The 25,630-nt window shown below is 41.5% G+C and overlaps 1 protein-coding gene across 6 annotated transcripts in view; it reads left to right on the forward strand.

The window, feature by feature from the left end:
• The window catches only part of WIPF3 (WAS/WASL interacting protein family member 3), a 92,649-nt gene that overhangs the window by 40,704 nt on the left and 26,315 nt on the right, over window positions 1–25,630 (forward strand). For all 6 annotated transcript variants that reach the window (XM_057504619.1, XM_057504621.1, XM_057504618.1 and 3 more), the window contains exons 3-4: window positions 23,070–23,202; window positions 25,327–25,458. In XM_057504619.1, coding sequence (XP_057360602.1) covers window positions 23,070–23,202; window positions 25,327–25,458 — 265 coding nt within the window. The remainder of the gene's footprint in view (window positions 1–23,069; window positions 23,203–25,326; window positions 25,459–25,630) is intronic.

The raw sequence follows: 25,630 nt of genomic DNA on the forward strand, positions 1-25,630 counted from the left end.
AGTTGAAAGTCTTTAATGGTCCCAGAGAAACCATAAATGAAGATTAGTCTGTTTTTTTATGCATCATCTTACTGCAGCCCTTTTTTTGTCTCCTTCACTCTTTCTGACCACCTTCCCTTTATTACTTTGTCTCTGTTGCCAGAGTTAGCAAATAAAAATATGAGACACCCAGTTAACCTTAATTTCCATTAAACAACTAAATTAATTAAACCAAAACAAATAATTGTTTTAGTTTAAGAATGGCACATATATGGACATGTTTTAAAACTTTTGTTGTTTATCTGAAATTCAATTTTAACTGGGCATCCTCTATTTTATCTGGCAACCCTAGCTCTGTCTCTCTATAGGCCTTCTTTTGTGTGTTTCTCATAAGCATATGTGTGTATGTAGATAATAGATACCTCCCTCATAGGTTTATCTGTCTTTTCCCCTGTAACCCATCACACATACTTGCCACCTTCATTCATATCTATGGGGTGGTTATATATATTTCTGCTTCCTCCTTTGTTCATTCTTCCACATTCTTCCCTATTATATATCTCCCTTATCTAGTCTTAAAAACTGTTGTTTTCCCATCCCTAAATATTGGTCATACTTGATAAATCACTTTGTTTCCTTCTTTAAAATTTTGCAAAGTAAAACACTTTATAGTTCTCTTTTAAAATCCATAGGGTTGTTATCAGCCTAGATAGTCTAATTTTCTCTTTATTATTCTTATTTATTTATATTTATGTTGCCTTGTGGATCATTGGCTCTTAATAGAAAATGGGATCATACCCTTGGACAGCAGATTGACAGGGTAGAATACATGTCATATAAGAACTTCATGGGCAGCATAAGACGTTTAAAGAATTCTTTTCTTTATTTCCATTCCATTTCATTAGGAAATCTTAAAATCTTCTGGCCAGTAGGCATAAATTACTCTGATATCTGGAATTTGTTTGTGAATGATTATGCTGGGCTGTGAGATTCTCAAATCAGTGAAACCCATTGGTCTCTACCCTCAGATAAGACACATGAAAAGATAAGAATGCAAAGTAATATGTATTTATTGAAGCAAAGAATAAAGAGGTTAGGTTGAGCCAGAACAGAGTGAAAATAGACCTTAGTCATTAAGGGATTAGGTGAAAATGGCTGCCTTCCTCACAGAGTTGAAGACTGAGCAGGAGGTGCCCAGGGCACCCCCTCTGGGCACTTCCGTACCATCTTATTTCATTCCCTCGGCACCTTCCGCACCACCCCCTTGTCCTGGCTGTGACACAGTGCATTTGAGCTTTGCTCTCTCATAACCCAGCTTTTCAGAAAGTAAACCAAGTTGCTTCCCTTTCAAAAAGAATCACGGCACCATTTTTTCTAATTATTTGAGAAAAATATAAATAAATGAACTTATTTTTCTTAATTTTTTTCCCATTTTGCTCCACTGCATTCCACAAAAAAATTGATACATCCATTGTTTAAAATTCTACTTCCACAAGATTTTCCTAAACCTTTTTCATAGTACATGCCTCCTATACCTTCTTCTTCCTGGTTTATCAGTTGTGTAATTCATTTGCTAACAAAACAAATCAAAAAGCTCTTTGCAGGCTATCACCAATTCAATGACAAAACACACTTTCCAGATCTCCAACTCCTGGGGACCACCAGTTGGCCATTGGTGTTATCTGGGGCCTCCACCATAACTTGGCTGCCCTACCCTGTGACTTTGATGACCAGAGTGCTTTAATACTATGATTTTCTTTTAAATATTTCCATCATCACTGGAATATACCTGTGTGTGTGTGATTGAATTTTTTAAATAGACGTTATTTTTTAAAGTAGTTTAGGTTCATAGCAAAATTGAGTGGAAAGTATAGAGTTCTGTTATACCTCCTGCCCCTGCACACGCACAGCCCACCCAACTCCCAACATCAAATTTTTTTGTGTTTTTTTTGTTATTATTAATCTACAATTACATGAAGAACATTATGTTTACTAGGCTCCCCCTTTCACCAAGTCCCACACACACACACCATTGCAGTCACTGTCCATCAGTGTAGTAAGATGCTGTAGAATTACTACTTGTCTTCATTGTGTTGCACAGCCCTCCCCATGCCCCCTCTACATGCTAATTATACATGCTAATCATAGTACCCCCTTCTTTTTCCCTGCCCTTATCCCTCCCTTCCCACTCATCCTCCCTAGTCCCTTTCCCTTTGGTAACTGTTAGTCCATTCTTGGGTTCTGTGAGTCTGCTGCTGTTTTGTTCCTTCAGTTTTCCTTTATTCTTATACTCCACATATGAGTGAAATCATTTGATGCTTGTCTTTCTCCACCTGGCTTATTTCACTGAGCATAATACCCTCTAGCTCCATCCATGTTGTTGCAAATGGTAGGATTTGTTTTCTTCTTATGGCTGAATAATATTCCATTGTGTATATGTACCACATCTTCTTTATCCATTCATCTACTGATGGACATTTAGGTCATTTCCATTTCTTGGCTATTGTATATAGTGCTGTGATAAACATAGGGGTGCATCTGTCTTTTTCAAACTGGGCTGCTGCATTCTTAGGGTAAATTCCTAGGAGTGGAATTCCTGGGTCAAATGGTATGTCTATTTTGAGCTTTTTGAGGAACCTCCATACTGCTTTCCACAATGGTTGAACTAATTTACATTCCCACCAGCAGTGTAGGAGGGTTCCCCTTTCTCCACAACCTCGCATACATTTGTTGTTGTATGTCTTTTGGATCCTTACTGATGTGAGGTAATATCTCATTGTGGTTTTAATTTGCATTTCTCTGATGACTAGCGATGTGGAGCATCTTTTCATGTGTCTGTTGGCCATCTGAATTTCTTCTTTGGAGAACTGTCTGTTCATCTCCTCTGCCCATTTTTTAATTGGATTATTTGCTTTTTGTTTGTTGAGGTGCATGAGCTCTTTATGTATTTTGGATGTCAACCCTTTATCGGATCTGTCATTTATGAATATATTCTCCCATACTGTAGGGTACCTTTTTGTTCTATTGATGGTGTCCTTTGCTGTACACAGAAGCTTTTCAGCTTGATATAGTCCCACTTGTTCATTTTTGCTTTTGTTTCCCTTGCCTGGGGAGATCAACATCAGATTTTTTAACACTTAAATTCTATGTTTTGTTTAAGATTCATCATCTTTAAAAAGCTTTGAAGACATTGTTCTCAAAATGAATAGAATAAGAACCAAAGATTAGTGGAATTTTTTAATGTGATCTTTTAAAAATATTTATGTATTCATTTTTTATGGTGTCTTACAGTCATATATAACTTAGTCATATTTTCTGCCAGTACAAGTATTATTGGCTCTAAAAATGGAATTAAATGTGACTAGAGATTAGTGTAGAAGCAGGCACATCAAAAGCTATTGATGTTTGTTGACTATATTGATATTCTGTACCTTAAAGTCTTGTGACTTCCAGCTGCTTTGGACCGTGAATGGTCTTTGGCCTGGGAGTCAGTAGCCTCATGGTCTTTAATGGCCTTTTCCCTGAGCATGGCTGAGGCCACTTTCTTAAGATGTGAGGTTGACTTCACTGACATACCAAGGAGGCAGGAATCCATCAGGGCAAAGGAAGGACAGTGGATGGGGATATATCTCAGTTTGCGTAAGCAATGGTTGCATCAGCCTACGTCGCTCTGATTACATATAGCCTCAATCAGCAGACCTAATCTTAGGAAGTGTAGTGCAAAAATACAGTTGACAGAAGTGAACTAAAAATAGCCCTCCCTTTATTCTGTTAATGTTTCCTTTCTCCAGTGAAAGATCTGTTCCGTTTATGCAAAATCCTTTCCCTGTCATAATTGTCATAAAGACATTTGATGGTTATTAGGAACAATGAAAGCTTACATCTCATTTTGATTTATTGCAGCTGTCATGACCTTCAGTTTATTTCTGCTGTCCTCTAGAATTGCTAAAATTCATGTAAACAGATGCTACTGTATTTTTAAGGGAGAGTTTAAGGTGGCCCCATTTTATTAAAAATATAAAAGGAATGTCATTAAAAAAATAAGAGTATGTTGTATGAGTTACATTTGTGTGTGCTCTGGTGGGGCCCTTCTGTGATTCTCATAACAAAAATACTTGTTTCTGTTTCTAATTCACACAGTATTTTCACATTGAAGTAGTGATTTTATTTTGATACTTTCTTTTTGGAGTGTATATTATATATAAGACATTGTGCCAAACCCTGGAAGGGTTGAATGAGACATAATTTCTGCCTCAGGGAACTTACTTGGGGAAGACAGATGCACACTGGGATGTGAACGATATGAGCTCAGCAGCTGGCAATGAGTTGTGAAGGACAAACCTGCCTTTGGGAACAAACCTTGACAAGCTATAAAGGGGTGAGGTGGGGTGGAACTTGAGAGTAAGTAGGAGGCCACAGTAAGAATGGCTAACGCGCTCCACACGAAGCAAGGGGAACAGTTTGCTTCATTCGTAAGAGGTTAGGCAGAAGGCAAAGATAGTTCACAGAGAGCAAGGAGCCAGCAGACTGGCTTGAGGGAGGTGGCTGAGTGGATGCTGCGCCCGATGAAACCCTCCTGTCTGTGATGGCCAATGGCCCTGTGAGCACCAGGGGTGCCCAGTCCTCAGTGCAAGGGTGCTGATGATTCTTGCAATGGAAGGCCCCCCTGTTCTGCACCCACATTGTAATAGTCTGTGCAGGAATGTTTGATGTGAATGTTTGGGGACATTTTTTGAGGGGAGTGGGGGAAAAAGGGAAAGGAACACATTGGCTTTCAGCTGTGCTTCTGAAACCATAAGAGAGCAGAGGCAGGATGTATGAAAGTAGGAACCTGGAAGCAAATGTGCACATGAGACATAAACTCCCCTGAAGTGGCAGAAACCTTGAGGAGGCTTTGGTTTCCCAAGGGCATTATGAAAGGCTCTGAGCCAGTCTCCTCTAGATCTCAAGGGCTTAGGAAACCCCACCTGCTGTCTGCTTATCAGGGTTAAACTTCTAAAATGTACGGCTACTAATACAATAAGTGAATGAGTTGAAATGCAAAGGATGCAAATAATTAAATCTGACTTAGGTGAATTGAGGCTTCTCTGGAGAGGCTTTATGGCCAGGCTTTGGAAGATGAGGGCGCTTTTAATCGGCAGGTTTGGAGGGAAAGGCCGTAGTATCATGCAGAGGGAATGCCTGAGTACTGACCTTGAGATCCCCAGTGCGTGACCCATACAGGGAATGGGGAACAGGCAAGTGCAGGTGGTATATAAAATGTGTGGGGTGGGAGGTGGGAACATGGACAGTGGTCAGATTCTTGAAGGCCTTAAACACCAGGCCAAGGGAGTTTTGTCCTAATTTGCTGTGGATGTCTCATCTAGATCTAAAGAAGAAAATGGGACAAACATGATGTTTAACTGGAAAGTAGGGATTTTGAGTACAAGAAGCCCATTAGGAGATCGTTTAAATTCGTGACTGTCAGACTGCCACCTCCAACCTCACACCTGAAGGCTGACCTACTCCCATTGCTAAGAATGGAGCTGTGGTTTAAGGCCGGGGCGGGGGAGGAGGAGTGAAGAGTGAACACAAAGTGGGGGTGGACTAGAAAAGGCAGTGAGAATTGGAGATACGGTTTGGAATTAAAGTTGATAAATTTGACAAATGATAGAATGTCAAGAGTGTGATACAGGGAGTTCTCGGTTTGGGGCCTGGTTGACTCAAAGGGTATTGCTGAGATCTGTATCAGAGGAGGAATTACAGGTGTGCAGAATGTGCATGTGTGTGTGTGTGTGTGTGTGTGTGTGTGTTTGTATGTTGGGGGGGTGATATGGAGAAGATAATGAGTTTGCTTTGGATGTGTTAAGTTTAAAGTGCTAACGGGACACTTATGTGGAGATGTTCGGTAGCCAGTTGGAAACATGAGCCTGGGCTGCAAACTCAGCCCATTCTGAAGTGACCCATCTATGTTGCATAAATGCCAGCAAGGCCTAAAAGCAGACTGTGTAGATTCTAAGAGTTTCTGCTCTGCTGATACATTTCTGAGTCTTACCCAGCAAGCAATATGTGGAAGTGTCTGGCTTACCCCTGCTTTGTCCCTGCCCATAGGAGATGCTCAGTGAATATTTGTTGTTGAGAGCAATAGCCTCCGGTTGGCAGGGCTAGAAGGACTAGGAGAATTACTTTTCTTGCAAATTATGGCATGGAAAATTTTCCTATATTTGCTTATATTTGACTTTTTGTCCATGCACATATAAGAAATATTTTCCTAATAAAAGAAATAAAACTTTACAAGAGAGGTTTAAAAAGACAAAGGGAAGAAGGTGGAAAGTGGGGGTTGGAAACCATACAGTCTTGATTCTGCTTTCCTGCCTTCCTTGCTTTTTTTTCTTTGTTTTGACCTGTTAGCATAACATGTTATGCACTTTCTGTTTGTTGTTTATTTATTTATTTATTATTGACATTGTTTGCTTATTGATTTTTCATTTTAGATATTGCCTCCCTTAAGAGCAGCACACTAAGACTGTCTTTGTAGAGAACTTTTTAGACCAAACTGTTATACTTCATAGATGAAGAAAGTCAAATAAATACTAAATGAATTCCTAGCAAATGGCTGTCACTGGGTTTATGCAGTGAAACATGAAGGAGCTGACGTTTACCCCTCAGGGTTGCTGTGAAGCACACATGTCATAATGTGTATGTAAAGAGTTGTAAGCTGTAAATGTTTGCAACTATGGGACTGTATATTGTTGTTAGTATTTGTCAAAGATCAGGTAGGTAAGAGAAAGACCCACTATGGTTTTCAGAAAGTGCTTCATGGAAAAGGTATACTTAAGCCAGCAGATCCGTGGTACATTCTTAACCACAGAAGGGACTGATGAAAATGGTGTTCAGGGAAGATTTTTCCGGTTGTGGCATATAGGGTGACGGGATTGGAAAGAGAATGCCTGGAAATGTTTTGCAGTAATTCAGCCACGCAGTGGTGGGAAGGGCCTGGTGTGGCTGCTGTAATGGGACGGGGATGTCATTCTGGCACTCCATGGTATCCATGGGCCCCCTGGGTGGTGTCATTCAGAGTGGCTTATTCTTTCCAGAATATACATATCCCAGTGGTTTATTCTTCACAGAATGTAAACATTCATATTAGCGTCTTTGCCAGCAGTACCTCCTGGCCCACTAACCTTGTTCCATGAAGGCCTCACACACATGCAAACTAAACAATTAGGCAACTAAACTCAAGTTTAAGATGACGCTGAGGGAAATGCCATCCATTCCTCTTAGAGAAGATGTCAGACATGGTTGTTTCCATGTGTTTATATGTGCTTATACTGTAAAAGACTCATTCTAGGGCCACAAAGTGATGAAAGGGTCAGAGAGACCCTGGAGCAATAGGCAAGGATGGTCACTTGGGCTGGGAAGGACCTGGTCTCATTTTGTCCTCAGGATATGCTGTCATCTCTGTTTTGCACATGAGCAGAAATCAGAACTTGTTGCGCAGCCCAGTGGACATATAAAGTTAATGCATGCCCATGGTTAAATGAGCTAGTGCAGAAAGTCAATAATGAAAGAGGAGCAACAGCATGAGTACAGGTGTAGTTTGAGCATGTTAGTAGAGCTCACTTTTTTTGGCAGGGGAGCAAGTCAGATGATAAGTTTGTTGGGAGTGTTGAGTATAGCTTGCAATCCATATACCAGCACTGTTATTTCTTTACTACACTGAGAAATTGTCTATTGACTTACTGTTGTGAGAAATTAGGCTTTAGCTCCCTTATATCACCCCTTACCTCCTCTTCTCCACCCTCCTTTTTATTTTTGATAATATAACTATTATTTTTTCTTCCTTTTGTGGTTACCTTTGTGTGCTAGCAGGGTCCTCCAGAGAGACAGACCAATAGGATATATTTTTGAGGAGATTTCTTATGGAATGGGCTCAGACAGTTTTGGAGACTGAGTCACAATTTGCCATCTGCAAGCAGGAAAACCAATAAAGCTAGTGGTGTAATTCACCCTGAGTCCAAAGGTCTGAAAACAGGAGCGCCAGTGTCCAAGGACAGGGTAAACTGGATGTCTCAGCTCAAGCACAGAGCAAACTCAACCGTCTTCCACTTTTTTGTTCTATTCAGGCCCTCAATGGATTGGATGGTGTTCCCCCTCATTGGTGAGGGCAGCCTTCTTTCCTTAGTCTACCAATTCAAATACTAATCTCCAGAAACACCCTCACAGACACACCCAGGAATAATATTTACCAGCTCTCTGGGCATCCCTTAACTCAGTCAAGTTGACACATAAAATTAACCATCACACTTCCTAACTTTAAAGAATATACTTCAGCTCCTGTTGTTTGGGGTCAGCCTTTGACATTATGCTTCGACCCTCTGTTTTATGAAATGAGGTCTTTGGTGCCCATACCGTTTCCTCTATTTCTTTCTATTTTCCACTTCCCAAATTTTCTCAGCTCTATTTTTTATTTAATTTTTATTATTTAAATTAATGTACAATAAGATTGACTTTTCCAGGGGAGGGTACAGCTCTATGAATGACAACACACACAGATTTGTTTAACCACCATCACAAATGGGATACAATATGGTTCTATCACCCACAAAACTTCCTGGTATTACCCCTTTATAGTCCCACCCTTTCCCTTCCCTAACCCCTGGAAGCCACCAATCTATTCTCTGTCACTATAGTTTTGCCTTTTCTAGAATGCTTTATAAATATAATCATCTGGTATGCAATTTTATCAGCCTGCCTTCTCCACTTAGCATAGTGCATTTGAGATTCATCCTTGTTGCATATACCAAGAGTTCTTCCCCTTTATTTTCTTCTTATTATTTCATTGCTTGAGAATATTTCATACTGTGTTATTCATTCACCCACTAAAGGACATTTGGGTTGTTTTCAGCTCTTGTTGATTATGAATAAAGCTGATATAAACATTTGTGTACAGTTTTTGTGCAAACATAAGTCTTTATTTCTCTAGGGTAAATACCCAAGAGTGAGATTACGTATGTTAAGTGGATATCTAACTTTATATGGAAGTGCCAAACTGTTTGCTAGAGGGGCTGTACCACTGCATAATTCCATTAAAAATGTATGAGAATTTCAGTTGTTCCTTATTCTCGTCTGCACATGGTACTGTGAGCTTTTTGTTTTGTTTTGTTCTCTTTTGAAGGTGGTAGCTCATCATGGTTTTAATTTTCATATTCCTAGTGGCTAATGATATTAAACATCTTTACATGTTTTTATTTGTCTTCTATATATTCTCTTTGGTGAGATACCTGTTTGTCTTTTGCCCTTTTTTCAATGGAGTTTTTTTTTCTTACTGTTCAATTTTGAGAGTTTTTCATATAGTCTGGATACAAGTCCTTTGTTGCATATGCAATCTGAAAATATTTTTCCCCAGTCTGCAGCTTATCTTTTCATAATCTTAGAAGTGTTTTTTCCAGAATGAAAGTTTAAAATTTTTGATATAGTCCAATTTAGTAATTACTTCTTTTATAGGTTGTGCTTTTGGTGTCTTGCCTAAGAACTCTTTTCCTAACTCTAAGTCACAAAGATTTCTCCTACATTGTTTTTTAAAAATGTTATAGTTTTATGATTGGATCTGTGATTCATTTTGCACTAATTTGTGTATAAGGTATGAAGCTTAGGTTTAGTTTAATTTTTTTGCAGTTTTTCCAGTGCCATTTGTTGAAAAGACTATCCTTCCTTCATTAAATTTTGTAGCTTTGTCAAAAATCAGTTGACCATATTTGTGTGGATCTATTTCTGAATTATCTATTCTATTCTAGTACCAGTACTAGATGCCAGTACCATGCCATCTTGATTATTGTAGATTATTATAAGTATTAAAATCAGATAGTGTGAATCCTCCAACTTTCCTTTTGCAAAATTGTTTTGGTTATTCTAGTTCCTCTGCCTCTCCATATAAATCAACATCTCCCTATCTTTTTTTTTTTTTGATCAGATGGTTGTTAACAACAATAAAATTCTGTATAGGGGACTCAATGCACAGTCATTAATCAACCCCAAGCCTAATTCTCAAGTCTCCAATCTTCTAAAGCATAACAAACAAGTTCTTACATGGTGAACAAGTTCTTACATAGTGAATAAGTTCTTACATGGTGAACAGTGCAAGGGCAGTCATATCACAGAAACTTTCCGTTTTGATCACGTATCTACATGTCCCTATCTTTTAAAAATCTTATTGGAAATTTGATTAGCATTGCATTAAATTTATAGATGACCTCGGGGAATTGACATCTTTACCACATAGAGTCCTCCAATTCATGAACACAGTGTACCTCTTCATTTACTTAGGTCTTCCTTTTTTCATCAGCATTTTGTGGTTCTTAGAATCCATATCCTGTACTTTGTTTGATTTATGTGCATTTCTTTTATACTTGCCACTATTTAAAAATATTATATATTTTTTAAAATTCCAGTTCCCAGTTGTTTACTGCTAGTGATAGAAATATGATTGTTTTTTGTGTGTTGACTTTGTATCCTACGATCTTGCTAAACTCACTTCTTAGTCCTAGGAGTTTTTGAGTATTGAAATTTTCTACCTAGAAAATCATGTTGTCTGTGAATAGGGACAATTTTATTTCTTCCTTTCCAATCTGTATGCCATTTATTTCTTTTTCTTACTTCATTGTACTTGCTATGAGTTCTAATTGTGATGTTGAGTAAGAATGGTGAGAGGGAATATCCTTGCTTTGTTCCTGATCTTAGGGGGACAATATTTCATCATTAAGCACAATATTAGCTGTAGTTTTTTGTTGATGCCCGTTATCAGCTTGGTAAAGCCCCTTTCATTACTAATGTGATGAGAGTTTTTATCATTTCAGATGTTTTTTCTGCTTCAATTGATCTGTGGTTTTCCTTCTTTAGACTGTTAACATGGTGGACTTTATTGATTTGTTTTCCTGTATTGAATCAGCCTTGAGGTCTCAAAATAAACCCCACTTAGTTGTAATTTATTATTCTTCTTATATATTGCTTGATTCTATTGACTTCTTCATGGTTAAGATGATAACATTCACTTCTGTTAATGTAACCATAGTTGAGCGTTTCCTGTTTTGTCTCTAAAATTAGTCTCTAAAAGTTGAGGCCTGTAGAGGTAAGATAACTTGCCTAAATGATGCCACTAATAAATGGTGGATTCAGGATGCCATTCAAGGTGAGGGGACTCTGGAACCCTCATTTTTAACTGTAAGGCTGTGTCCCACTGACAGAAGGCTGATGGGCCCCTCCACATGTGACTCATGCTAGGAAAACCACTTGGCCACTGGCAAACTGGACCCAGATGCTCCCTTAAGTGTTTACTTAGCCTGAATGGGATAGTAAGTTATAAAACTGACCTTTGAGCCAGCTCTTTCCATTGTACCTTACTGCCTTATTAACAACTGCTCAGTGAATACACTTCTGGCAGCCAAACAGCAAAGAGGCCCCGGGAAGACCAAAGGGGGTCAGGAGCATGGACCACAGAGACATTAGGTAGGATGGAGGATCACCCGCAGGCCAAAGAATGACTCGTTTGATACCAAATAGGGAAGAAAGGGCCCACTCTTCATCTAGAGGACTCACAACTGAGTGGGCCCATGGGTGACAATGCAATTTTATAGAACATGTATTCTAAGCAACCCAGGTCTGGTCACCTAGGGTCCCAACCCAGAGGGGTTTGGAAGCAGCTTCTGGTAAGAATCAGATCCAGCAGTGAGACCATTTTGGTGCTGTCCTTGGGCTAAACTGTGAGGTGTTTCTCTAGGATCCAATCCAAGGCCATACCCAGAAGCTTCTGTTGGGCTTTTCATTCAGACGACCTAAAAAAGTGACTGAGGAAAGAGTCTGGATGCATTTGCTTTATCAGCTATAGTAAATGTAATACTTTGGAAACATCTTGAGCTTTCTAGAAGTTTAGGAATTTACCCCCTCTTGGTTATTTTTGTTACCTTTGTCTTCTTTTATATTTTATCGATGTTCATAAACCTTATAATTTCACAGTCAACAAAGGGAGGTGGTGTGCTAAAAACCCTGCAGTTTGCTCCGCAGCCAGCAGGGAGGTATGAAACAGGAGAAAGAGGGACCATCAGTGGTGGCCCTCAGGAGGTTCTGTTACCTGAGGAGGGAGTTTCAGGGACTAGCTCTTCACAATTGAGGGCAGCAGCCTCACAGCACAGGGTTACTCTGTGCAGTTTCCATTTTAAGTGCTCTCAGTCGTCCACCTGCCAAGACAGCAGCTGGCTCACTTTATACACTAACTAGGCTGTTCTCAGAGTCGTCATCCATCCAGCCTTGGCCACCCTTTCTGGTCCTGGCAAAAGGTCTATCACTTAGCCTCTTGGGCCCCAGCCTTAGAATAAACACCCACTATCTCTTTCTCTCTACCCACCCTTCCTTTTCCTTCTGATACCCTTTCCTTGCCCTTCCTTCCTGCTCTGGCTGTCATACTCCTTGTAGAGTAACATCTACTATGGTCCCAGGCCAGGACCACTGCCCTTCACCCCGCACCACCTGCAGGCTCACTGTGTATTAACTGCATGTTTCATCTTCACTCTCTTCCTGGGTAATGTTATTGCTAAGAGTCTGAACAGCCCGGTGATTAAGAGACCCTAACCTGTCTGGGCTCACCTCTCAGCTCTCTGTGCACTAGCAATGGATAGCCTCTTCTCCACTGTGCTTCATCTGTAAACCTCACGCAATGCTCAGAACAAGTGACTGTGTCATGAGGTTGTTCAAGTGTCCTTTAAGTGAGTTAATACACATAAAGTACTTGGAACAGGGCCTGGCAGTGCAAATGCCTTCCTATTTTATCTTCTTGCTGTTGTTGCCTTTGTGACTCTTTGCATAGTGTAGCCTCCTTACCCGGATCCCAAAATCACCTCTATATGCATACTACAATAAAGAGAAGTAGCAGGTCTTGGGGAAAGTTGATTATTTCAAATGAGAGGAAAGGGTCACAGGTTTCGAGCTTGGATGAATGGGAGAAATCCTTTAACAGAAATAGTAATGCAGCAGCGATGAGCTGGAATTCACAATAGTAAAGAATGTTAGTTCATTAGTGTGCCGATTAATCTGTTGGATGGGGTGTATTTCTTTTCATTAGTGCTTTTGTCTAAAAGAAACAGAAGATATGAAACCTCCATCAGTTTTTGAGGTACTGGTTAAACTATGTATTCTTTATTAGCAATTCTTACTAAGAGGCCCTTGACTCCCAAAGAGGCCTCTTTTCTAAGTTTACAAGGTTGTTCGTTCCAGGTCCACTGTAGTTTTTAAAATCAGGTTTTCTCATAATTAAATTTGAATCTTAAAAGCCTGGGAATATTGGCATTACCAAAAAAGAAAGGAGGATGCTGAATTGAATTCCCATGTCTAGGGACAGAGTAACCAAAGGATAAAAAGTGTGGAGCCAGTTTGAAGAATCAGGGCTGTGTCATAACCATAAAGACATAGCTTCTGTTCCCACACTTGGATGTTTTGTTGGAGCAGACGAATGTCAAAGATCCAGAGGCTACAGTTTATGTGGAGTTCGTTTCAACAAAGTACTGCTAGATTGCTCACACAGTTAAAAAAAAAGGAAAAAAGAAAAAAGCTAGATATGTTGGTACTAAATGGGGAATGGCATACTTTCTGCATGCTAAGAGTTTCCACTCAAAAATAATGGGAAAGAACAGTATTTAAAAACTGTAATATTTGGCAAGATGTGAGTAGATGAATAGTGCTGTGGAGAATTGCAAACCATGTACTCTGGAGGGGATGTGATTCATACAAGGAAAAGATTAGTTGAAGAATTTTTTTTTTAAAGATTGTTTGTAAACACTTTTTGAAGTAGTGCTTCAGAGGGGAATAAAAGGCTTGGCAGGAATGGTGGGGCCACAGGAGAATTCCCAGAAAAGGCAGAAGCTTGAGCACAGGGCTTGGAAATTAAAAAGTAACACAGGAAAAATCAAAGCAGTTTTAACTCACCAAGAATCATAAAATAAAATTGAAGGATCAATAGGGTGGTATAACTGGATTCCTTGATTTGGGAGAGAGGGGAGAGTCACTGAAGGTTTTGAGAAGGAAAGTCAGACAGTGGGTGTTTTAAATACAATCATCTGACACAGCCTCAAAGATAGATTAGCATTCTAGCTGTGAGAGGAGTTTAAAGGCTCAGGTCCAAGAAATAAAAATAAGGAATACAGGTTTCTCCTGCTACGCGAAAGCAGAATGTGCCTATGAACCCTATTGTAAGCAGAAGTGGCAGAAAGTGAACAAGCCATTAACATTAACTTATGTGGAAAATTTTTTTAGTGATCCCAGACCCAAAGAATAACCTCTCTCAGGTTTTTCTGATACCTTAGGGCACTCTTGCCAGCAGATGCACAAAATAAATCAAGATAAAGCACAGTTGCTCACACAGTTCTACGCTATGGAAGCTTGATGCTGAGATGCTGAGTGTAGGTACCAGGAAAGGAGCTGGGTGGTGCCACTCACTGCTCAGGGTGCACACTGTCTCTGTAACTGCTTGCTGCAAAACAAATGTGAACACTGTGTTCACTTTTCTCTTTTTTCTGTAACAGTGAAAATCCTCTTTGGATTTCTTTCAGTTAGCAAAAACAGGTACTAATACGGTCTTTTGTAAAAGCAAAGTGGTGTAACAGTAATTTTCAAAATGCAGGGGATACCTGTACGTGTATGTATATGTATGTATCCATGTAATATGTAATGGATGTGTGTACACACACACACAGATGCAGTCCCTGAGAGCAGGATCCTGGCTGTCTTCATCATGCTGTGTCCCTAACTCCCAACCCAGTGCCTGGCACAGTCAGTGCTAGAATCTTAAATATTATTGAGTTTTATTAGTAACTAAGGGGGTTGCTCTAATGATATGTGTTTGCCATCTTTTCAGGCTCTGTCTCTCCATCAGTTTCCCTAAACTATTTATACATTATTTTTGCTGTGGTGCAGATAAAAAAAACCATCACATGCATTTAAAGATATGTTTTTGTCCAGTGTACAATCCACCTTCCATATGTTGGTTGCCTTTTGAAATTTATGGCTCTGGGGTACTTGAATCTCTAATTCCTGCCTCTGAAACCTGTTTATGCAAATCTGAGCCCTGTTTGTACACATCTCAAGTCCCTTTTTCTCCATATTACTTTCCATTCCCAATCTGTATTCTCCTGTTTTTCTGTGTATTCTTTACTGAAAGGACTTGGAATTCATGTTGGAATCAAAATTCTCACTTTGCTAAAAATGAGCACCAGAAATACAGCTTGTAGTTGGGGAGGGATTGCCATACCGTAGAACTGCTTTATAACACTAGTGTGGGTAGAAAATAGCTGGCATTTACAGGTAAATTCAGGGTAGCAGACATTAATGCCATCAAGCCCAGAGGTGATATTAATGAGGGCTTTGAATGTTTTAACCTAAGTGAGCTGGAAACCCCTTGCAAGTTTTGAGCAGAGTGACATGATTTGCGTGGCAGATGCTCTGTTAATGGTAAATAGGTTTGCTCTAAGAACAAGAATAAAGGGCTCTTCACCTGACCATCCAGGATTGAGAGGCTTCCTGGAAAATAGCCACAGGATAAGTGTAGAAAGACCAGAGAGATTAGCCCAAGCTAAGGTCCAGAGGTGAGCTTCAACGTGGAATGCTCAAGAAATAGAAGACTTTGCACAACATGAGTGGTTTTGAATTTGATCCTGAGGAAAGTGGAGAGCCAGAAAAGAGTTTTGTGGAGGGGAAGGACATAGTGACACATCCCGTGTACAGATCATTCTGCCATCAAGACAGAAGGCAAGAAGCCCAGGTGATGGGATCCAGGGGTGATCACTGCCTGTGTGGGGTGGGAGAGTTCTCCTTTCTTCCATTCTAGGTCCTTTGGCTAGTCTAATAATTAAATTGACATAAGACAGACTAACAAGAGAAAAACAAATTTAATTCATATGTACAAGAATTCATAGAAATATGAGACTCAAAGAAGTCAGCTTATATTCTTTTTAGATAGATAAATAAATGAATAAATTTGTGAAGAATTGACAAGACAAAGAAGTTTGACCTTGGGGTAGTAAATTAGTAAGAAGTAACAAGGTTTGTTAACACAGCCTTCTGAGCCCTGGAATTCCCTACCTTTAGTGATAAGGATGTCTCCCTTCCACCTGGCACAGGAAGGGCACCTTTCATATGGGAGATTTTTTTCCTGCTTCCAGGGAGACAAGGATGGTCAGAGTGTCCTTCTTGTATTGACTGTTTCTCATGTTTACTTTAATTCAAAATAATCAGTATGTGAAAATGTCCTATTTTTGAGTGGCCTGCCGTGAGCCCCATCACCTGCATTAAGTCAGCAGTGCAGGGATGGAGAAAAGGAGCCAGAGTCCAGAGAAATCACTCAGGAAAGATCAACAGCAGATCATGATTGAGCAGCTGTTCAAAATGAGGAAGAGGGAAGGTTCTGCGATGGCTTCCGGTTCCTTGGGCAAGTTGCTGACTGCCGGCATAGAGTCACCAAAGCCACACCAGTGGGTGAGGCGACTCCAACGGACGGACAGACGGCCCTGAGGGTACAGAGGACGGGGCCACAAGAACCTGCAGCCTGCAGCCCCAACAAAAGGGCCACAATTCTGCTTTACCTCCTATTAAAAAACAAAATTCAACTGAATAAATTTAAAGATCTAACTGACTTTATTCAGAAATTCATGAATCAGGCAGTACCTCATCTAGCAAATAGAACATAGCATCAAGGAGCTGTACAAAATGAAAGGTTTTTTAAAGTAGAAAGGAGATGGTACAAGTATGATATAATGAGTCATAAGAAATACATGTTTGGTCATTTGTCCACAGTAAAAGGTGTCTTGTCATGTTAATGAGACTTTTGGACCCCACCCAAGGGCGGGGGCTGGAGGCTGAATCAGCCAATGGCTAATAATTTATTCAATCATGACTATGCAATGCAGCCCTCACAAAGTCCCCTGAGAAGAGCTTATAGCTCTCTTGAGATCCAGTATCTCTGTCAGCGAGAACTTCTGCATTTGGGGAACCAGAAACCTCCATGTGCCACTGAGCCAGGCCCCAAGTTCCATGAAGATAGAAGCTCCTTTATTTGGGACCTTGCCCTACATCTCTCTTCATCTGACTGTTAACCCGTATCCTTTACGGTGTCCTAGATTAAACTGGTAAGTGTGTTTTCCTGAGTTCTGTGAGCTACTCTAGCAGATTAATCGGACGTAAGGGAGAGGTTGTGGGACCCTCTAATCTGTAGCCGTTGGTCAGAAGCACAGGTAACTGCCTGGGGCTTGTGACCCGGGTCTGGAGTTGGGGGGATGGGGGTGCAGGGAGGGCAGTCTTGTAGGACGGAGTCCTGAACCTGGGGAATCTGGTGCTGTCTCCACTCAGATAGCATCAGAATTGAGTTGAGTTCTGCGACCCCCTGCTGGTGTTCAAGAATTGCTTGGTGCTGTGTGTGTGCTGGGTCGCGGGGAGGTGCCGGCAGGAGGCCGGAAAGGAGTTGTACTATTACTGTGTATACTATTGCTGCTGTATGAAAAAATACATGAGCAAGGAAGTCAAAAGCCAAAGAAAGGATTATTTCAGGCAAGGAGAAGAGCTGGGGATGAGCAGGAGTCTGTCACGCAGATGGCCTGAGTGCTGATCAGGTAGTTCCAGGGTGACTAAAGACTGCTTAAAGGTCACTTTCCTGGGAGGGACTGAAACTGCCACTGAGTCCTTGTGTCCTGCGTTGGGGGCCAGTGACTCCATCTGGGGCCTGTTCCTGTGGGAGGCAGCTCTGTACTCTGCATAACAGCCATGGTTCTGTATACAGTTAAGAAACCAGGCTTTAGAAAAGATTAGAAGGTCCATTCTTTTTGCTTGTGGACTTTAACTGCATATTTGGATCTCTGAAACATAAAACTGTTAGATCTCAATGCATCCTTGTGTTCACAAGTCTGATCACAGGCCCAAGTGGGTGAGTTGCCATGGGAAAGTGCTCAGAAGACTGAAGGGAGGACCGGGAGATGCCAGATGAGACATGAGGATTTATTGGGACTCATGTCCAGGGAGTCCAGGAGCCGCTGGCTAGATGAGATTGCACACTCCTGTCGTGGACAGGGAGGGCTTACATGGGGTGAGGGAACAGACTGTGTATGCCAGGGACAAGGGGACAGGGACTATGTGCCTTGCTTGGAGGGCTCATTCCTATGCCACCGGTGACCCAAGGAACAACACTTTGGTCAGAGGGGTCTGCCTCCCAATAAGATTTTTCCAGAGATAAGGCAGGCCTGAATTTGGCCAGCCCCAGGCCATCAACATACCGCACACCTAGCATTCCGCCTGAAGGAAGGAGTCTTGTGGACACATGGTTATTCTGGGACAAAAGGTTACAAGCAGGCAGTGCTTGTCCCCTAGCACCTCTTTCTGTAACAGCCTGACTTACACACGTTTGGAGTACAAGGAACATTGTGTCAGGCCTGAGTTCGTTTTCTCTGAAAATATTTCCTATCTCTTGGATCCCAGACTCTGTGTTCTCCTGCAGGAAGACAGTAGCAGCAGGAGGGAGGCAGTGCCATTCTGGCTGTCCTTGGGATTAGGCAATGAAACACAAGTACCCAGGCTGCTGAGACCTGCCTGCCCTCAGGTCTGGAGGAGGTAGAAAAGGCTTGAGGGCCAGAGCAAGGGGCAGGTGGTGTGCCTGGAAACCTGAGTACTCATTTAGGTTTAGCAGCCACCTTAGAGAAGGTACCTTTACAAGGCTGCAAGGCTGAAATTGTACAAAATCAATAGGGCATAGGTCATCCTAGAGGAAAACAACTTCGTGGATTTGAATTAACTGACCAGGTTATCAGTAGTGTTTCCTCACAGAAACCAGTATCAGTGAGACAGATGCAGTAAGGACATAGGATGGCAGGGTGACAAATACAGGAGGACTGCATTTCAAAGTTTTGATCTGGGCGAGACTGCCATCCCTGCCCCTCAGACTACCTTGAAACCTGCTGGACTCATCTGTTGAAAGAACAAATGGATATTCCAAACCTTTTATAGTTGCTCAAGAGAGAAGGACCAACCCCTCAGGACTACTGGCTCTGTTACTGTCCTTCGACGATTTTTGTTTTTCTAATCTCGCTGGTACGCTGTGGTTTTTCCTGGCTGGAGGATGGGCTAATTTGCATTACTATGCAGCTACTTTGCATCATTTTAGGATCCAAGCTATTCATTTGAAGCTTGCTATAGGAGAACTGAGTCAACAAACACTTTGTGGAACTCAACAAATTGTCACACTCAATAACAATGTTAAGCAAGAACGAGCAAACTCAGAAGCAAGATTTTGGTCTCTTTTTTTGTGTGTGAGAGGTTGGGGTGAGGACAGAACTGGAGGGGGTGTGTGGGGGAGTATGTTTGGTGAATATATTTGCCATGGGAAAAGTGTCCAGGAGTAGTTTTCTCTCTGTTGATTATATTCTTAGAAATGTTAACAATAATCAGGATTTTCATAGAATAAGAGACCCAGTGAATATTTGGAAATCTTCTCTTTGCTCTTTCTATATTCTGTAACCACATTAACAAGACTTTTAAAGGTTGTAGATTTTTAAGAAGCAAATTATGATTAAATTGTTAATAAATATTGCAGATGAAATAGTAACTGTCACTGCGAAACACAGTTTCCAAAGTGCAAATGGATATGCCAGATACCCTTTTTAACAAAACCCATTAAGCCTAAATATATGTGGTCACCTTAGCCATGAAGTTATCCTTTACCTCGCAGAAGAGGATTGAAGGATACCCTATTGATATCAGGGGAGGGAGAGCCCTCTAGTGGAAAATTCGCAGCACACACAGTGGAGCAGGAAAGAAGGCCCCAGGAGTCAAGAAGGAATGTTCAGTTTAGTCCGGCAAGTTGCACGGCATCCTGTAAACATGATGTGACTTGCCATATCTTCCTGTTGATTTGGAAGATGTATGTCAACAAATCTGTCATGTGGAATAGTCAAGAATGCATTGAGGTCTGTACTAAGTAGGTACTCAAATTGAAATCATTATTCCTAGGACATACAACGTTCTTCACAGCAGTCACCTGATTAACTGTGGATGGGTAAGGTCAAGGAGATGGGGATGCATTTTGGTAATGAACTTAAAAATCGAGTCTAAATTAGGTGAGATGACCCGCTTCCCCCGGGACTGTTAGGGAGAGAGTTTACTTATCTTCCCAGTTGCATTCTTACCCAGAAGAAGGCACCGTTCTAACCCTGGCCTTTCCCATGCCTACCACCTGAGATGGGCCTGGCTATCATTAGAATTCACTGTGTTATCTTGCAACTAGAAGAAAATTACAAGGCACTTTGTCCCCTTGATCCCTGACCAAAGTACATGTCTGAGATTGTAATGCCAGATTTTTGCAAAAATTTTCATACTCTCTCGGCTAAAATTATATTTCTGTTGGCCTTGCATTTCTATTATTAATTATAAATAAAATGATAGGGGACTTTAAAAATCTTTAAACTTTGCAGTTTAAAATGACTTACTGGCATTAATGGTTTATATAGAGAGACTTTTTTAAAGCATTGTGTGGGAAGTACACGGCTATATATGTGCATTCATCCATGTGTTTCTACAAAACATGCATCATTGGGTTGGGGCCCTGTGCTCAGAGCTCTGTTATTGACCATCATCATGAGCCCTTCTCAAAGGCTCAAAAAGCACATTTTCAGGGTCAGAAACCTGACTCTGAAGCTTGTGCCCTTCAGAGCCTATGTAAGATGTATCATCAGTGAAGGAGAGTCAGCCAGTGAAAATGTGCCCACAGCACATTCTAGCTAAAACTGCAATTGCATTTGTTTCTAGTCTGTAGCACTGGAAGTCTCTGATGGTCTAGTCAGCAATATTGGTTTGTCCTTTCCTGAACAGAAATGGCTATAGCAAGGAGTTGTAAATCCTATCTACACTTAAAGGACCATTTAAGATCTGATAGCTTCCTTGCAGCCTGCTCAGCCGGATTAATATTGCCATTTCTGAACTCTCCTTGGTCTTCCTCTCTGGGAATGTGGACGCTGGTCATATACTGCATTATCTAGTGGCTTAACTGCTTGCATGCATGTTCTGTCTCCCCGGTACACAGGTATGCCCTGGGGGAAGAGCAGTGCATTATACATCCTGGGTCTGGTTCATATATTTGCTCATTCATTCATGCACTCATTCACCCAGTAAGTAGTTACTGAGCCCATCTGGGGCCAGGTCCTGTTCTCTCGGGAGATATATTGGTGACCAAAACCACCAAGACCCTTATCCTAAAAGTCCTGTTAAGGTGATGGACCTTAAACTCATAGCCACAAATGAAAAATTTCCACAAGGAAAGGTAAATATAAATGTATACACTGTGATGAAAGTTAAAGAGGGGGAAGGAATATGGTACCCTAAGAGAGAATATGAGGTGGCCTTATTTAGATTGGGGGTCAGAAAAGGCCTTCAAAGTTGTGATGTTTATGCTGAAAACAAAGACATGGTATTTCCTGTACAGCGGGTGAGAAGTATTTCTTGCTTTGAGAACTGTTTAACCAGCTCAGTTCACATGGCATGAACCTCGTAACTGCAGAGGACACCCCTGACTGTATCTTCTGCTTACACAACCCCTCCCATTGCCACCAGCCCCCATATGTTCTTTCTGGTATTCCCTGGTTCTTACAGCCCATGGAGACCCCTGTGGTGTCAGCTCAAGTTACAGTGGGAGTGTTAAAAGACATAATTAAACTGGACAAATTTTAAAGATCTTACTGGCTTTATTCAGCAATTCATTAATTGGCCAGCAACCCATCTAGCAGATAGAAAGGAGCTCCAAGGAGTTATCTGAAACCAAAGACCTTCATAAGCAGAGGAGCCCAGGACAAGGAAGGTACACTAGCAAACAGTGGACTGGTTGTAGTAAGGTCACTCCCCTTAGGGATTGCAGGGGTCTGTCAGGCAGATAGTGCTAGCCAGGTAATTCCTGATTGACTGAGTTAACATTCCATTTCTGGGAGAATTGATCCTATTTAGGGTAAGTGTTAAGTCTTAGTTTGATGACCTGGGACTTAGCATACGGGATTCCATTTGGGTCCTGTTGTCTCGTTTTTAACAGAAGTGGAACAGTTGGGTCTCAGTGTTACTTGCAGTGTTAGGACAAAATTGTTCTCATGAACATATTTATGAAGCATTTTAGCAGTATCTAGGACATTTATCCTGACCATGGCACATGTCCTTGACAGCTACAGTGTTGCAAAGTGAAAAGCACATGGCCTTTGGAATTCAGCAGATCTGGGTTTTAACTTAACCCTCTGACCTTGAACAGATGATTGCATAGTCTCAGTGTTGTCATCTGTAAAGTAAGAGCAACCTCACTTAAAACTCACAAGGTGTTGTGAGGATTAATGTAAGGCACCCAGGCCCAGAGGAATAGGTGTTCACTAAACCTTCACTGTAATCCCCTGCCCTCCCTTTCTTAGTTTTCTGACCCCTCTGGGCCCCAGTTTCTCTTGAGCTCCCCAGTTCTCCCCTTTGCTTCATGAGGGCATGAAAGCCACCATCCCTCCCTCAAAACCTGAATCTGCTTCAATTTTGAGATGTAATGGGCCACCCGTAGCAGGGAGATGGTGAGTACTGGGGACTGAGCATGACTTCGTACCACTCAGGAGAATAGCCCAGGGCAAGACAGGGAGACAGGACCAACTCCTGTTGCTAGGTCCGAGTCAGCAAAGGATTTGGTCCAAGAGGGAACTGGGCACAATAGGCAGGGTGACCATTCAGAACCTGGAGCAGGGGCCAGGAACACACAGAAGCCCAGGTGCGTGTGAGTGGCTTACCTAGGAGTCAGGAAGAGGGGCTGTGATTTAGGGCTCCTTAAGTAAGACTTATGGCAGTTTGAGGACAAGAAAGAGTCCATTCTAGGTTCCCAGGGAGAGGAGTAAGCAGGGCCCAGAATCTCTCCACAGACACCTGTAGGTAATTGCATCAGTGAGATTGCCCTTGGGAATGGTGCAGGTTAAGGCAAACAAGGCAGATGGAATCAGAGGAGGAAAACCTTACAGCAGGATATCTGGCTTATCGGCAAAGTTACATGGCATTACAGTAAGCTCCCTCCTATTCCCTTCTAGGTAAGCCCAGACACTTCCAACTTGAGAAAGGCAGATCCCAGCAATCGGAGCGCGCTGCTGGCTGATATCCAGCAAGGAACGCTGCTACGAAAAGTCACTCAGATCAATGACCGAAGCGCCCCCCAAATCGAGGGTAAGTGAGCAGCTGGGCCAGGCCTGCTGTGAGCCAAGGGCTGGCCACGTGAGGCCCACTCAGCCAGACACCCCTAACTTGCTTGGGACAGGGGCCACATTTGTTCCCCAGGACACGCATTGGGCCGTCAGACCTGCTCGCTGTACAGGTCACATGGGGGTGAGAATCAGAACTTGCCTTCCAGGTCTCAGGTCTACAGATGGTTTATAGTGTATCTTTCATCACTCTTCTAATGCTTAACAAAACAAAACAGACCAAAAAAAAAAAACACCCATGGCCTCATGGTGAGGTAACTTTTTTAAAATTGGGATAAAATACACATAATATAAAATTCACCATGTTGACTATTTAAAATGTCCAATTCAGTAACATTTCCACACTCACAATGCAGTTGCCACCATCACCTCTGGTTCCATAACATTTTCATCATCTCTAAAGGAAGCCCCAGGCCCACTGGCAATCACTCCCCTCTCCTTCCTCCCCCAGCCCCTGGCAACCACTAAATCTATTTTTCATCTCTATGGATTTGCCTATTTTGGATATTTCATATAAATGAAATCATACAATACATGGCGTTTTGTGACCAGCTTCTTTCACTTAGCATTAATGTTTTCAAGGGTCATCCATGTTGTAGCATTTACCAGTATTTTACTCCCTTTTATTGTTAAATAGCATTTCATTGCCTGGCTGTGCCACTTTGTTTTTAGCCATTGTGCGGTAACAGTTAAAGTTCAGTTACCCTATGGCAGCCTAGTCCTTCAACTCTATGAGAGAAAAGTTAAAGTCTCAAATTTAAATATGCAAAATTTTTGTTGTTCACAAAAAGAAAGATTTATTCAGAATTCTCTCACAGGATCATATGACTGCAGCTTTTTATGTCTTCTAGTGTGTTAACAGTAAAAGGAGCTCTGTGCTTGGGCCAGACGACCCATGTTGAGTTCTGATTCTGCTACCAGGCAAATCAGGGAACCTCTCTGAGGCCCATGTTTGCTCATCTGCAAAATGGGGGAGATAGGAATATCTTTTTTTTTTTTGGTTAGTAATTTGAAGGTTGAAATAACAGGTGTGTATCTATTTATCAATGTAAGATATTACTCTATCTTCATATATTTTTCAATGATGTGCATGGTAGTCATTCTCAAAGATAGTCCTAAAACTATAATTATATCTAGTATCCAGTCATATATGTCAATACACAACTATAAGCAAATTATTATAAGAAATATTTTCAATAATTACAATAAAATTTAGTTTTTGGTTAAACCCACTAATTGGTTAAGCCCAATTAACAGCTAAGTCCATTTATTGAAACATTTGCTTCCTTAGCTTTCCAGTGAGTAGGTAATATATAATGTTAATACTCAGAATTATCTGGCCGTATTTACCAACTGGAGGGCACTGTACCTTAATTTCCATGCATACTAGCTTCAGGTGGTGAAAGTCTTTGCCAGGAATTTTTCTCTAAGCTGAATGTCTGCTCATTTTATATAGCTGGAAATTACACATACCTGGGAGGCTGTAATTAGTGACACCTCACCTTAGGGGTTCATGAATTTTCTCTTCCACAGAAGAAAAGTCTGCAGGCCTTGTGGAATGAGAGCTGGGGGGGAACAGAGAAGGAATATGCCAAAGCACAAATCATTCCAGACCTTCTCTTCCTGTTTATGGTTCTGGGCCAGGCTCTGTGGACAAGAAGTTAAGATTACTGACTGAATTAAATCTATGGGTTTTCAAATCTGTCAAGTCCTTCCACAATAACAGTTGAGCTGAACTTAGGCCCAGTTTACACCTACAATGTTTGGGTTTTCTTACTTGAAGGGTGCCACCAATATCCCTCATTGTCATCTACAAAACGACAGTATTTGTTTTGGTCTTCTCAGGGTTGTCAGCTATGGGTAGTTCTTTGGTAGGTCTGGAGAGGGTAATAAGCAGGCCTGAGCATGAATCTGCAGGGTATCAAGGCAGAGGTGTCTGGGAAAGATGCCAATGAGAAGATTGACATTCGAGGTGGGAGAATGGGAAGGCTTCCCCAGGCAGTGTGCAGTGTTAGACCATGGCCTGGGGTGAGAATTAGCTGCTCAGCTCCGCTCACAGTCCTTGTCCACTTGCTTCTTCTCTCTAAAGTTTCTAAAGGAACCAACAAAGAAGGACAAAGTTCTGCAAACTCTAGAAGTGGAGGCACACCCCCAGCCCTGGGAGATCTATTTGCTGGTGGCTTTCCTGTGTTGCGACCAGCAGGCCAGAGGGATGCAGCAGGTAAGAAAGAATTCAGACTGGCTACCTTGTGATCTTTACCTCCTTAATGTAGTAGAAGCAACTGGGCAATCCTCACATGCCAGAAGTGACATGGTTTTAGTGAACAGTCATATATTAGGAGATCATGTATTTAGAAGCATGCACTGGAAGTTTCCAAAGCACAAGATCATTC

Source organism: Manis pentadactyla, chromosome 7 (genome assembly GCF_030020395.1).
Source record: "Manis pentadactyla isolate mManPen7 chromosome 7, mManPen7.hap1, whole genome shotgun sequence".
Classification (NCBI taxonomy): Eukaryota; Metazoa; Chordata; class Mammalia; order Pholidota; family Manidae; genus Manis; species Manis pentadactyla.